The sequence below is a fragment of the Scyliorhinus torazame genome, chromosome 1 (genome assembly GCF_047496885.1).
Source record: "Scyliorhinus torazame isolate Kashiwa2021f chromosome 1, sScyTor2.1, whole genome shotgun sequence".
NCBI lineage: Eukaryota > Metazoa > Chordata > Chondrichthyes > Carcharhiniformes > Scyliorhinidae > Scyliorhinus > Scyliorhinus torazame.
Window position 1 is genome coordinate 357,793,534 of NC_092707.1, and position 14,831 is coordinate 357,808,364.

A 14,831-nucleotide genomic window follows, 5' to 3' on the forward strand; every position below is an offset into this window, starting at 1 on the left:
TGTCTGTCCATTTGTTTTCCTTCCCCTGACTGTAACCCAGCTACTCTTGTCCTGTACCTTGGGTGTGGCTACCTCCCTGTAACTCTTCTCTATTACCCCGTCTGCCTCCCGGATGATCCGGAATTCATCCAGCTCCATCTCCAGTTCCCTAAGACGGTCTCTGAGGAGTTGGAGTTGGGTGCACTTCCTGCAAGTATAATCAGCGGGGACACCGGTGGTATCCCTCAACACCCACATCCTACAGGCGGAGCATGCACCTGCCCTAGCCTCCATCCCCTCTTATCTTACAGAATGTAGCTGCCCTGTGGACCAACTGGAACGCCGCCCTCCGACTCTGCTCCCAGTCAGCTGCACTCTCTGTAAACTCCTGGCTCCCTTCTCGCTTTTTGAGGAAATGAAATGAACGGAGCGCCTTGCTCCCTCCTCACCTAACTTCCTCAGTCACCAAACTCTCACTATAGCACTCAAATGCACCCAAATTCAGCACTCCCTCAGTCACCAAACTCTCACTATAGCGCTCAAATGCACCCAAATTCAGCACTCAGTGCAAACAAAGTCTGCACTGTAGCTGGCTCACCTTTATACTGTGACTCTGGCCTCTGAAAATTGGCCTAATCCAATTAACTAATTAACAAGCTCCAGCTGCAAGTAGCTCCAAGTAGAACCTTTGCTTAATGCTGATTGAAAATTCACCTTCTTCGAAACCAAACAGCAACTTTTAAGTTAATTAACTAAATAAAAGAAAGACGAGACTTTAGATAAAAATGAACCCTTAATATCCCTTAGTCACCAAACGCTCACTGTGGCACTCAAATGCACCCAAATTCAGCACTCAGTGTTGATCTTGCTTGGCCACATGATGGAAAGCGGTCATCTTCCATTTATACAGGAGGTAACCTTTTCCCCAAGCAATCACCCTCTGATGATTCAGCAGAAGGTTAAGATGGCACCAATGGGAGACTGCCTCAGAATAAAGGCATGGTGGCTACCGCAGGGTTAGCAGGCATTCGCTGACATGATATATTGTGTATGGTCACAAATCAACTGCACGTTGAGAGATGGGTAGGCATTGAAGATTTTATAATCTCTTCCCATTGACATGCACTGCCCACAGATCTATGCGCATGCAGCTGATGATGACCCACATCATCAAGAATTCCACCATCCTGCCAAAGCCATGTGTCCACTCTACCTGCTTCTCCCTGCTGAGGGAGAAAATTATAAATTTGGTTCTCCAATCATAGATGCCCGAAAACGTCTAGGTGCATCAATGAATGGCATATTGAGGGATGTTGGAAATGTCAAATGCTTCTGCCTGGAAAGATTCAACACATAGATTTCAATGTCACTGTGACTTTTATAGCTACTGGCAGCAGCATCCTTGCCCTGGTGCAAGGTTCTAGAATGAGTCGAAGGAGGTGGCATAGGTCTGTCAACACATCCTTAGTGAACCCGAGTTGCTTCGGACATTGCCCCTGGCGTGATGGAAGTGAGAAAAATGCTCGAGAATCCAGTGATGGGTAGGGCCATTTGGGGAAAGACCTCTTTCTCCTCACACTTTGTTTCTGCAGCCTTCACTCCATTTATTGGCCATGTTGCAGACCCAGAGGTACCTATACCTCATGCAGAGATGGTCACCAAATCCTATTGCCTCCCTGAATGTATGCAGTAGCTCTCAAAAACACCCAAAAACAATCCACAGTCCTAACACTAACTTTACCAAAGCAGAGCTCATTCAAAAGCACCACACTTGCAGGTTGGTGATCGGATCTTTACATAATTATTGTAGCGGCGGTAGGGCCTTCAGGCCGCTGTACACCTGTGAGTAATTAGCACAGGTGTTCAGAGCACATCATAGTGTCACTGGACTAGTAATTCAGAGACCAAGGTAATGCTCTGGGGTGCTGGGTTCGAATTCCACCACCGCAGATGGTGAAATTTAAATTCAATAATTAAAATGCCTAATGATAACCATTGTCATAAAAGCCCATCTGGTTCACTAACGTCCATTAGGGAAGGAACTCTGCCACCTTTACCCGGTCTGGCCTATAGTCAACTCTTAAATGCCATCTCAAATAGTCTAACAAGTCACTCAGTTGAAGGGCAACAAATGATGGCCCAGCCAATGACGCCTACATCCCATGAATGAATTTCTTTTTAAAGATCAATGGTTTTTCAGGGCATATTGGTCGGGACAATAAATGAAGCCAGCGTCACACACATCCTGCAAAAAGAATGAAATGCTCAGAACAAGTTAGTGGAACAAGTGTCAAGTCATCAGGACTTGCCATCACGATAGGACTTCTTCTGAAGCTTCCATGCAGGTACAGCATGCCTACACCAGTGGCCTTCACAACATAGGCCAACACACCACAAGTGCAGACAGTGCCATTTAAGGTCTTTTGAGCTTCTGTAGCCAGTAGCAGCAGTACTGCACAACCCAATTTCAGCGCCCTTATTTTACAATTGTAACCAGGTCAGTCAGGAGTGGGATCAGAGGCGCAGTGGTTAGCATTGCGGCCTCACAGCACAGAGGTCGCAGGTTTGACCCCAGCTCTGAGTCACTGTCCGTGTGGAGTTTGCAGATTCTGTGTGTTTGCATGGGTTTCGCCCCCACAACCCAAAGATGTGCCGGGTAGGTGGATTGGCCACGCAAAATTGCCCCTTAATTGGAAAAAATGAATTGGGTACTCTAAATTTTAAAATAAATAAATAAATAAATTTTAAAAATAGGGGTGGGATTAGAAAGCATTCCTTCACACAAAGGGTCAGAGAAACCTGGAAATTTCTCTCCAAAGAGACTGTGGATGCCATGTCAATTGAAGCTTTCAAGAATTAGATCTATAATATGGAGGTAGGAAAAGTGTTCTTGGGAAACCTGATGTGGGTTGGGCTTTCAGTGGTGATCCCTCCTCCTCTTCCCTCTCGGATGCTTACACTCCATTTGTAGGTCCCGACCACAAACTCTGTTTCCAAAACCAATTTCATCTCTGGCAACAATCAGACCAAACAACACTCTTTGGCACCTTGGTGTCATATCTGACCCCAAGATGAGCACCCAACCTTATAGTCACGCCACCTCCAAGACCACTTATTTCTACCTCAACAACATTAGCCGACTTTGCCCCTATCTTAGTTCACGCTGCTGAAACCCTCATTTATGCCATTGTTCCCTCTTTACTTGACCAGTCCTATACACTCCCAACTGCTCTCCCAAATTCTACCCTCCATAAGAATGAGGCCATCCAAAGCACTGCTGCCTGTGCCCTGTTCGCCCATCATCCCTTGTACTCACTGACTTTTAGCGGCTCCCAATCAGCCAATGTCTTGGTTTTAAAATTCTCGTCCTTGTTTTCCAATCTTTCCTTTGTGCACTATTTGTAGTAAAACTGTAAACACATTCTTCATAAACAGCCTCAAAATTATGTTACACATAACACAGAGATTTTTTTCCCTGAGGGTATCTATGGAAATGGATACTGTAAAATGTAAAGCCTAAGTCTGCCAAGAGTTACTACTTTGTTTTTTTTAAGTTGCATATACTCAGCATTTTCTGTAACTAGTGCATCTGATCTAAAATTCATACTACAAAATAATAGAAAAAGGTCTCACCATTATCTGTCCAGTATCACCTTGAGCAGATAATACAAACAGTGCAGAATTTTTTAAAAGCCAGAGTACATTACTGAAGTTTTTATATCTCCAAACTGCCAACTAAAGTTTCTGTTACCCTTAGGATGCTCACCTCACACAACCCTTAACTCGCGTTTATACTTACTTATATTTATGTGTTTTATTTTTTTTAAATGTCTTTTGTTTTAGTCACCACAGAAAACTAAAAGCAGAACAAAGAACATTGAAACACCTTAAATCTTGATGATCTCTCCCTATCTCTGTGATCTCCAGCTGTCCCACAATCCTCCAAGATATCTGTGCTCCTTTCATTCTGGCCTCTTAAGCATCCAGAATTTTAATTGCACCGTGATCGCTGGCCATGCCTTCAGTTGCCAAGGAGCCAAGCTCTGGACTTCCCTCCCTCCACCTCCCTGCCTCTTGATGTTGCTTTCCTCCTTAAATACATTCCTTAAAATCGATCTCATAATAGTAATAATCTTTATTGTCACAAGTAGGCTTACATTAAGACTGCAATGAAGTTACTGTGAAAAGCCCCTAGTCGACACATTCCGGCGCCTGTTCGAGTATACAGAGGGGGAATTCAGAATGTCCAATTTACCTAAGTCTTTCAGGACTTGTGGGAGGAAACGGGATTACGCCGGAGGAAACCCAAGCAGACACGGAGAGAATGTGCAGACTCCACACAGACAGTGACCCAATCCAGGAATCGAACCTGGGACCCTGCTGCTGTGAAGCAACAGTGCTAACCACTGTGCTGCTGTGCCACCCATTGAGCGTTGCTCATTAAGCAAGCATTTGGCCATCTAACCTAATATCTCCTAATGTTTCCTTGATCATGTTACTGGAAGTTGTTCTGGATAGATTTTCTTTAGCTAAGGGTATCAAGGGAAATGCAACAATGGCGGGGAATAGAGTTGAGATGTGGATTAGCCATAGTCTAATTGAATGGTGGAAGAGGCTTGGGGGGGTGGGGGGACACACACGACTAAACAGCCTATGATCTGGTAACTCAAAGAAGTGAGTGTGGACAAAGAAGGATTTTCTACCTTAAAAAAACATTTATTTGTCACCGCAATATCTATTCATTAAAGCATACAAATGGCTTTGCCAGGGAAAAATGATCACGTAAGCACCATTACTACCAAGATGATTGCTATCATTCGACCTCCCCCCTCCACCGCTCCACAATACACTGCAAAAACTAATGAGAATATATTTGAATGAATAATTCACACTGTTAAATTAGTTCAATGACAGGTACCATTGTGGGCATAGGTCACTACTCTCATCTACGCCAGTTTCCTTTGCATAAACTGACACTTGAGGAGGGAACAGATTTCCTTTGTAAACTATGTGTAGTAATGATGTGGAGATGCCGGCGTTGGACTGGGGTGAGCACAGTAAGAAGTCTTACAACACCAGGTTAAAGTCCAACAGGTTTGTTTCAAACACTAGCTTTTGGAGCACTGCTCCTTCCTCAGGTGTTTGAAACAACCCTGTCGGACTTTAACCTGGTGTTGTAAGACTTCTTACTATGTGTAGTAAAACTGCAAACAGATTCTTCATAAACAGCCTCAGAATTATGTTACACATAACACACAAAGGAAATCTCCCTTATGCTATCTATCTAAGTGGCACACTTTATATCTTGCAGTATCCAAGAGTTATTGTTTTTTTAAAAGCTTCACATTCTCGGCATTATCTGTAACCATTTTCACCTACACTCAAATTCATACTATAGGCAGCACAGTGGCGCAGTGGTAGCACTGCTGCCTCACGGCGCCGAGGTGCCAGGTTCGATCCCGGCTCTGGGTCACTCTCCATATGGAGTTTGCACATTCTCCCCATGTTTGCATGGGTTTCGCCCCCACAACCCAAAGATGTGCAGTGTAGGTGAATTGGCCATGCTAAATTGGCCCTTAATTGGAAAAAATGAATTGGGTACTCTAAAAAAACATTTTTTTAAATCACACTATAAATTAATAATAGGTGTCATGATGACCATTATCCCTTGCGCAGACAATACAGAAAGTGGAGAACGTTTAAAAATCCAGAGTATATTGCCTATATTCAAATCTTCCCAAGCTGCCAAATGATGATCCTGAATATCTTAAGATCTCACTACATCCTCAAGTCAAACCTTCATCTCATACAACCATAGGCTGCATTCATATCTGGTTACATTTGTGTTCGTGTATTTCTAAAAGTGTTTTTTCAGGTCGGAAAAGTCACCACGTAAACATAAAAGCAGAGCCGCCCCCCCCCCCCCACCCCCCCAGGAAAGAATAAAGGGACAATCTGAATTCTTAACAGCTTTATTATAATAATGTCTGTAACTGCTGAGTTATTTATATGTGGGCAATACAATGGTGACCAGACATTGTGTGCACTGGAAGAAATCGGAAGACAATAATTATTTCAACTACCAGCTATGTCGAAATCTATACAATGTACATTAGCACAGATTCCTCTGTATTTAGGGGCAGCACGGTAGCATTGTGGATAGCACAATTGCTTCACAGCTCCAGGGTCCCAGGTTTGATTCCGGCTTGGGTCACTGTCTGTGCGGAGTCTGCACATCCTCCCCGTGTGTGCGTGGGTTTCCTCCGGGTGCTCCGGTTTCCTCCCACAGTCCAAAGATGTGCAGGTTAGGTAGATTGGCTATGATAAATTGCCCTTAGTGCCCAAAAATGGCCCTTAGTGTTGGGTGGGGTTACTGGGTTATGGGTATAGGGTGGAGGTGTTGACCTTGGGTAGGGTGCTCTTTCCAAGAGCCTGTGCAGACTCGATGGGCCGAATGGCCTCCTTCTGCACTGTAAATTCTATGATCTATGATCCATGTGCATTTAGGTTCAACCAAAAAGGTTCTTGGAGATGTGAACTCATTGATGTTAGTGTCACTTAAAACGCGCTCACAATGTGCTTATGGTTGCAGTATTATAAAATAAAACATGATGGGGAGGGGGGGGGGGGAGATCAATCTTTCCACAATTACCATACCATGGAATCAATCAATAGGCGCAAAGTAGTATTTGCAGGCGACACAAGTCGTCGGTTCGGGAATAAATGGTCAAAGCAATGTACATGTACTGTGTCCTCAATGAACTGCAACTCTGCTGTCAATGACAGGCTGGGGACACACGTTGTTCAAAGAGGGATGTGGCGAAGGGAAGAACACAAGCAAAACGCCGCATGTCATCTTGACGGTCACACACACTGTGTGTGTGGGGGGGGGGGGGGGGTTGTTTGTTTGAAGTGTTTAGACATTGGCCTTACCCAGTCTTCGAAGTGCCTGCTGCCGTTCTGTAACAGATCCTCGAACTGAATGGTGCAGTTGGCCACAAAATCGTCGTAGCCGATGGGCGCATCGTGGAAGACGGCCAGCTCGATTTTCCGGCCGTTGCACACGTCGGTCACGAAGTCGTCCTTCCAGGCGGGGCTGTTGGTCTTCTGCTTGGTCGAGGTCTGGCCGATCCTCGAGTCGTCAACGTTGACGGCGATGTAAGGGTCCAGCAGGAAAGTCTGGGGCCTGGAGCCCACGGCATGCCTGAGGGACCAGGGGGTGGGTTTCAGGTCCACAGCCTCGGTGATCTTGATCTTCAGCAAGCCATTGAAGACGACCATCGCTCCGGCTGGCGCCCGAGCGAGAGGAGGTGGTGGCGGGGGGAGGAAGATCCGCCTCGCAAATCCAGTCCCGCCACTCACTCACTCTCACTGATCTGCCCCTTGATTTGAGTTGAGAAAAGGCGAAGAGAGGGAAAGCGATCTCTGTGTCTCTCTGAGTGAGTGTGAGTGGATGTTTGCTTCTCTCCCCCCACCACCAGCACCTTCTTCTTGCTCTCGCGACGCCCCAATCGGCTTGACCCGGAGAAAAAGGGGGGGGGGCGACAAATATATAATCCCCCCTCCCCTCAAATTAAAAATCACCCCAACAACAACCCCTCCTCCTCCTCTCAGCGCGGAACAACCCCCCCCCCCCCCAATGACACCTCGGGAGGGCGATTGGAAAATGGGGAGGATGAGAGGAGAAGGGAGGTGGAGAAAGCGAAGAGAATTGTTCTTTGAACTAATTAAAATAGCCCGATTAAAATCAACGGGGGCTCTCCCGCTCCTCGGCTAGCGGTCCGCATCGCGCTCTCTTCCTCCTCTCGCCCAGATCACATCCACACACTCTGAAATGAGGGGGTTTCATGCAGGAAATCGACTTTTCCCCCCTCCTCCTCCTCCTCTCTCTTGGTTTGTGTCAAAAACACGTTTGATTTGGGTTCTTTTTGTTTTAAGCACAGGTACGATCGCCCCCCCCTCCCCCCCAAACACACACACCCACAGAGAGAGAGAGAGAGGCGGATGGAGAAATGGGATCCTCGCCACTACCTTTTTAGTTGTTGTATTGTTGGCTGCTGTTGGCAACTCGCGGAGCCAAACTGCAGAGACGCTTGTTTGTTGGTTGGGGGTGGCTGCGGTGATTTCCTACTCACTGTGTCTCCCCCCCACTCTCCCTCTCTCTGTTGTCTCTCCTCCCCGCCCCCCCTCCTCCACTGTTGGCCTTGATGCAGGAAATGCGCAAAAGACGTCAGAAAGTCCTCCCGGGCTGAGCAACAGAGTGCTGTGCCATAACTCCACTCAAAGCAGCAGCCCGGGCGGGCACGGTGCCTTCCTCGCCGGCCTGCCTGCTGGATAATCCGCACACCAGCAGCCAATCCCGGCCGGACCGCTGGCGTTTCCTCAGCGACGTTGCACCGGCTCCGTGTGAAGGCACTGATTTAGTGAATGGACGCTGTTCAGACATTCAATACCGACACAGTGCAAACAGTAGTCACGGACTACGGCAATCGTTCGCTTGTACAAACCACGAGTCGCCAAATACTGATCGATCAGTCATTGTGGCAAGAATGCCCCCTTTCGGGTTTGGTTTCGACAGGGCAGAGGCAATGCACTCTCATTTGGAACCCCGGCTTGCCCGAACGGACAGCGTGAAATACATAATTGCAACATTTCCAAAGATTCGGTGCCACCCAGGACATTTGGGGGGAAATAGGCAGAATAACTGGGCATTCCCCCATTCACAGCTACTGTTCAATTACAGCCAAGCATTGTCACCTCGTTTTTCTTTGTTTAATGTTGTTGTCGAAATCCTACTACTTAGAGGTCCTTAGAGGATAGGCGCAGAAAGATTTTTTTTCTCTGCAAGATATTTTGTGGGATTTCCCATTCTCATTACAATATCTGCAGGAAGGAAGTCAACTCGTACAGAGATTCGAATTGAAATATTGCTGATTCATAAACTGCAGCGATCCATGCCCTAATTGTAAAAGTATAATGGCCATTTCGATTTGTTTCAAAAGTTGCACATTTCAAATGCGAAGAACAGGCAACCCAAGTTGTGGTTGAACATCAACATTTTTTTAAATTTTGACTCAATTATTTTATTTATTTTAACTGAAAATTATTTGTTTTGACTGTTGCTACCGATTCATTGTAATTAAATTCTATCTGAACACCGTCATCATCACCCATTCACCAACCAAGCAGGTTTGAGGGCAATCTGCTCAAAGGGTACTGCTGTGAAACGAGCTGGTACGAACAGTACGAGTCCCGAGTCACATCGCCACATCTCCCACATCCCTCCTTGCAGGAGAACGTCTGTTTCCATGAAGCATTTCCACCCATACTATGACAGAATTCAGGGAGTTGCTGTGTGGGGAAAACACACGTTCTATTATCAGCTGGTTGATACATTACGGCATTCCACCTTCAGGCCATGTTAGTTTTAATTTTTGCAGCACATCTGGTGAGGAAAGAGTTGTAATGCCAGAGATTATTTTTTTGCCATAAGTTAAAGCTTGAGGTGGTGAACAATTTCTGATGCAATACAATCTCTGGCATGGAGATGTACAGATGTTTTGGTGTTCATTATAATCATGGCCTGTACAAATCTGCAGCACTTCAAGGTTAACATGCGTGCCAAAACAACATAAGCACAGGAATGGGGCCTGAAAGCTGCTTGTGCAAATGGAGCTGACATCCCCAAAGATGATTAGGGCACAAGCATTCAAACACATTCAATGCCTAATGCCTGACAATCGCATTCGTATAGGATTTATAAATAATGGATTGGCCTTATACAAATGTGATAACAGTTTATTAGTAGAGTGTTTGTGACTCACTGTCTGATCCAGTAAAATTCTGGTGTGTTAGCTGATCATTTATAGGACAAATGAAACAACAAATTCCATGTGAACTTAGGTCACTGATCAACCACAGACTCATTTTACGGTGGAACAGACTCAAGGCGCAGAAAAGCCTACTCCTGTCACTATGTTGCTATGTTCCTCTATAGTCTGAGTAGCCAGTGGAATGTGTAACAACTTAAGAACATTCAGAGATGGGCAAAGGCCAAATAAGTCCATCAATATTAATCCTATATTAATAACATCAGGATATCAAATTGTATTTTAAATAACTGCAATATTTTTGCCTTTGTTATCTTATTTGGCATATTATTATAAACATTTATCATACTCTGAGGAAGTAAATTTTCCCTGGTATTTATTTTTCCTTCACTCTTTAGTACATTGAGAAAATAATTGGTTTTTCTTCTCTGTATCATTTTGCAAACTTCAATTAAGTCTCCACTTAGTCACTTTGTTGCTCTCACAGAAAGGTGGGATGATGAAAATACGTCACATCTGGATTTCATCTTTATCACAGAAAATAAATGTGGGATTTTCTGACAGGACATTTTTTCTCCCTCCCAATTTTCCTGTTTTTCTTCCATCGTCTCTTTGTTGGGGCTGTCTGTACAAGTGTTACAAATCATCAGTGCTTCTGCTGGAATTTAATATTTTTTACTTCAGCCGAGGCAGAATGGGTTGCCACGTTACTTAAAATAGAATGGCTAGGGGTTGAGGGGGCTGGCAGGTGGAGGTTGGAAGGAATTGACAATCAAGCTAAATTTTGCCATCATCCATATATCTATCTGCAATTCTGTTTGAATCATGAGATAGCAAATAATGATTTTTCACTCTCTCGCCAAGGAACAAAAAGACTGAAAGTTCTGTTAGATTCATTCCTGCTGAGATCAGCTAACTAAACACAAAGCAGGGAACCATTTGGTAAAGCTTCCCTTTCTGTGTGCCTGGAGTACATTTGAAGCACATATAGTGCAATGTTCCAATGTTCAGGACTTTCTTCCAATAATTTGAATGGATGGCAAGTCATTTGTTCTTGATCTTCAGTTTTCCAGATTTGCAGTTCACCTGAGGAAGGAGCAGCGCTCCGAAAGCTAGTGACATCAAAACAAACCTGTTGGACTTTAACCTGGTGTTGTAAGACTTCTTACTGCAGTTTTGTGATATATGTTCCGAGCACTGCCCAGGAGTGCAGAAGCAGCATTTATATGCACACCTGTATATATGGGCTGGTTTAGCTCAGTGGGCTAATCAGCTGGTTTGTAATGCAGAGCAACGCGGGTTCAATTCCTGTATCAACTTACCCGAACAGGGTATTCTTTTTAAAACAAGAATGAATGTCAGGATTTAATCACTTCTATGCTTAACTGATACAAATTAAAGCATTTGCTTATTTTGAAAACATAGCCTCCAGAGTTTACTACTGTCAATATTATTTCCGAACAATATTTGTGTCCTTGTTTTAATTAACATTTAAAGTTAGAAGTGACAGCAGTAATCTTATTTATAATGAATGCTTTTTTTGTTCACCCGAACATGCATAAATGTTCTGTCATCACCTTTAATATAAACATATTTATTGTTTTATTAATGTACCAGAAGGGATTGATCAAGTTTTATTCATTTTTATTTGAATCTATTTGAGAGAAAATTCCAAAATCCTATCCAGAAAACATACTGAAAGTTAAATATTTAAATAATTCAAGTAACAATAATTCACATTTTTATAGCATTACATCCCAAAGTAATGAAAAGAGTTCTTCAGGATGAGTTGCAATCAATCTTTAAAAAGTATAAACATCTGTTGTCATTGTGTGATATTGAAGACAACTAGAATGCCATCTCATTTCTTTGTGATGAGTTCTACAATGGCTGATGAGACCTACCTTTGCTTGGGTTAAGGAATCCCAGGGTGAATAGTGGATTCTGGATCCGCCAGGCGGGGAATTTTAATTTCTCAAGTGAGACTTTCTCAGCTGCTGTTTATATTCGGTATCAGTAATCCAACAAACCTCACAGTATCCGAGTTATCACACACCTTTATTATGTAATCAATTTCAATATGCGCTGCATATGAGGAGTGAAGGCGACATGCAGTCTTGCGGCAAAGTAGACTTAAGGGCAAAGGTGCACAGATGTAACTCAGTCCCCATAATTCGCAACCAAGTTTCAATGGCCACATTTGTAATGGAATGTGACTGTAAATTGAGCTGTAAACCATGCAAACTGATCATGCTGTCATTTCAGCTGATTGCAAGTGGTGGCCCTGCAGTGCCTCCATTGGTGGGAGGATATAATTAGGGTGTGACAAGTTTAGATACATAGTTTACATTATAGCTATGGGCATAGAACATAATAGGTTGTATCTGTGCCAACTGTTTTTCTATTACAAATCCCTCTGTCAGCATTGATAATAGCAACTGCCTATGTAAACTTATCACATTGAAACGGCACTGCCTCCCTAGTCAAGTTGTCCAAGCACCGCCAATGGCAGAAGAGTGTAATTACAGCGTGTCACGGTTACACAGTCAATTTGCAATGGCAATTGGAGATCTGAGTAATAATGGGGATTTGAAATAAAGGATAGAATGAATTGGCTCACAGGCTCATGTGGAGCACAAACAGAGGCATGCTAACCTCACTTCACTTGAAAACGACACTCGGTTTTGATCCCCTGTGTCCAACTCCATGGGAAATCGATTAGTCGACACCCTAAAAAAATACTTGAGAGGTTTGGTGGGGAAATAGTGAAATAGAAAAAAATCATTCAAGTCCATGACTATACCATGGTGTCAAAACCAGGACAGTAAACTAACATATTCAAATTATAACGTAATCAAATTGTTGTTTAGTCTAATGATGTAAAATATAATGCCAGGTTGTTTTATTAATGATGTGTCTTGGCATAGCTTTTTATATTACCAGCAATCTTTCACTACTGTAAAGAGCGTTATTTTTAAATCACATAATTCTCTCAAAATTGTAACACTAAACTAGTGTGTAATATAAATCATGACGTTTATAAAATTGGACTCAGCAAAGTAGTCAAATGGGAATCCTCGCAGTTGAGTTTTGTAAACGGTTTCAGCCCATGAACAATTTACGATCTATTACCTTCTGAGGCGGTGAGTAGGGGGACAGATCTGAAGTTTGTGGGTGCGCAGCGCCCACTAGCGGCTCGCAGCTTTGCGACCGGAACGTCACTGAATGCAGGGGCTGCACGTGGCACCGAAACCGATGCTGCCTTCAGCAGACCTGGCACCGGGCAACATTCAATCTGGATCCCAAAACCTGGGGAAGGAGCCGTACTCCCTAGTGATTTCGAGCAAAATTTGGTTTGGGTTAGATTAATGCTGAATTCTGGAATAACTGGAGCTCGAACATTAAATAGGATTTTTGTTTTCTCCTCTTATCATCAGCTTAAATGAATGATGGGTCGTTCATTGTAAGACTGCTTACCCCTCCCGAGAGAAGCGATCAAGTTTCCCTTCAAGTTACTCTGACTAAACTGCAGCTACACCAAGTCGGCTGCGCAGAGTTCTTCCTTCTACCTCCTTCTGATTTTCACAGCATTTCCCCCCTCTCTCACCCCAAACTTCCCTTCTGATTTTGATTTCAGACACTCAAGAACTTTCACCTGCCCAGCCACAGCAGCCCCCAGGAGGAGAAGAGGAACCAATAGCAGAGCATTGGTGAAGAAGCCACCATTACTCGGTTTGACACTGGCAGCCACCAGCTCAGATGTTGACAGTGTACCTAAGTTAAAAGTTAACACTGAATTTAGGCCAGTCCGTACAGGCCAGGGGCAAAGGATGCTTCACCTGCCTGCTGGCTGGAGGGAAGATGTTGGCAGGTAAGCTATGCTGCAGAAGACTCGGATGAGCGTCTTGAAGGAGGCGGGGAATATAACATGGGTGGACCAGGACAAATTGTTGGTGATGCGTACGCCTAGGAGTTTGAAGCTGTCAACTATCGCCACCTTGGCACCATTAATGCAGACAGGAGGGTGTACGACACGTCACTTCCTGAGCTCGATGACCAGCTCCTCAATTTTACTGATATTAGGGGAGAGATTGTCATCATTGCACCATGCCACAAGGTTCTCTATCTCCCTCCTGTCCTCTGACTCATTGTTGTTGAAGATCCAACCCACTACCATGTCCAAACGGACCTGCGTGTCCTTGTTCATAAGTCATGAAAAGCAAGTATGCCGGTTAAGCAAACAATTAGGAAGGTAAATGGTATGTTAGCCTTCAGGTACAGGAGCAAAGATATCTAACTGCAATTGTATAGAACCTTGGTGGGACCACACCTGGAGTATTGTGTACAGTTTTTGTCTCCTGACCTAAGGAAGGATAGATTTGCCATAGAGGGAGTTCACAGAGGTTCGCCAGACTAATCCATGGGATGGCTGGATTGTCTTGTGAGGAACGATTGAGGAAACTGGGCCTGTATTCTCTATAGTTTTGAAGGGGTGATCTCGTTGAAACTTACAAAATTCTTAAAAGGGGGACAGGGTAGATGTAGGTAGGATGTTTCCCCTGGCTGGCAAGTCGAGAACCAGGGGACATAACGTCAGAGGAGACAAGCCGTTTGAGACTGAGATGTGGAGAAGTTTCTCCACTCGGAGCGTGGTGAACATTTGCTACCCTAGAGGTCTGTGGAAGTTTAATCACTTGAGCATGTTCAAGACATAAATAAATAGACTTCTGGATACTAATAACATCAAGGGCAACAGGACAAAGCACAGGAAAGTGGCTTGGAGATGATCAGCCATAAACTAATTGAATGGCTGAGCAGACTCAATGGGCCAAATGGCCTACTGCTGATCCTATGTTCCTAATTCAGAAGCTTCGTGGAGGGGGTTGCATGTGGGAACACCTTTCACGAGATGGTATGCTGTGCTTAAAATGACTTAAAATGACATCGCAGGAGGATGATTGGCTCCTGTAACACTACCGGAAGAAGCACTGTGGATCTGAACTTTTGCATCCTAACAGTTTA

The 14,831-nt window shown here is 44.2% G+C and overlaps 1 protein-coding gene across 2 annotated transcripts in view; it reads right to left on the reverse strand.

The window, feature by feature from the left end:
• The window catches only part of prkcea (protein kinase C, epsilon a), an 877,089-nt gene extending 869,829 nt beyond the window's left edge, over positions 1-7,260 (reverse strand). For both annotated transcript variants that reach the window (XM_072510726.1, XM_072510720.1), the window contains exon 1: positions 6,913-7,260. In XM_072510726.1, coding sequence (XP_072366827.1) covers positions 6,913-7,260 — 348 coding nt within the window. The remainder of the gene's footprint in view (positions 1-6,912) is intronic.
• Positions 7,261-14,831: the final 7,571 nt, after the last annotated feature.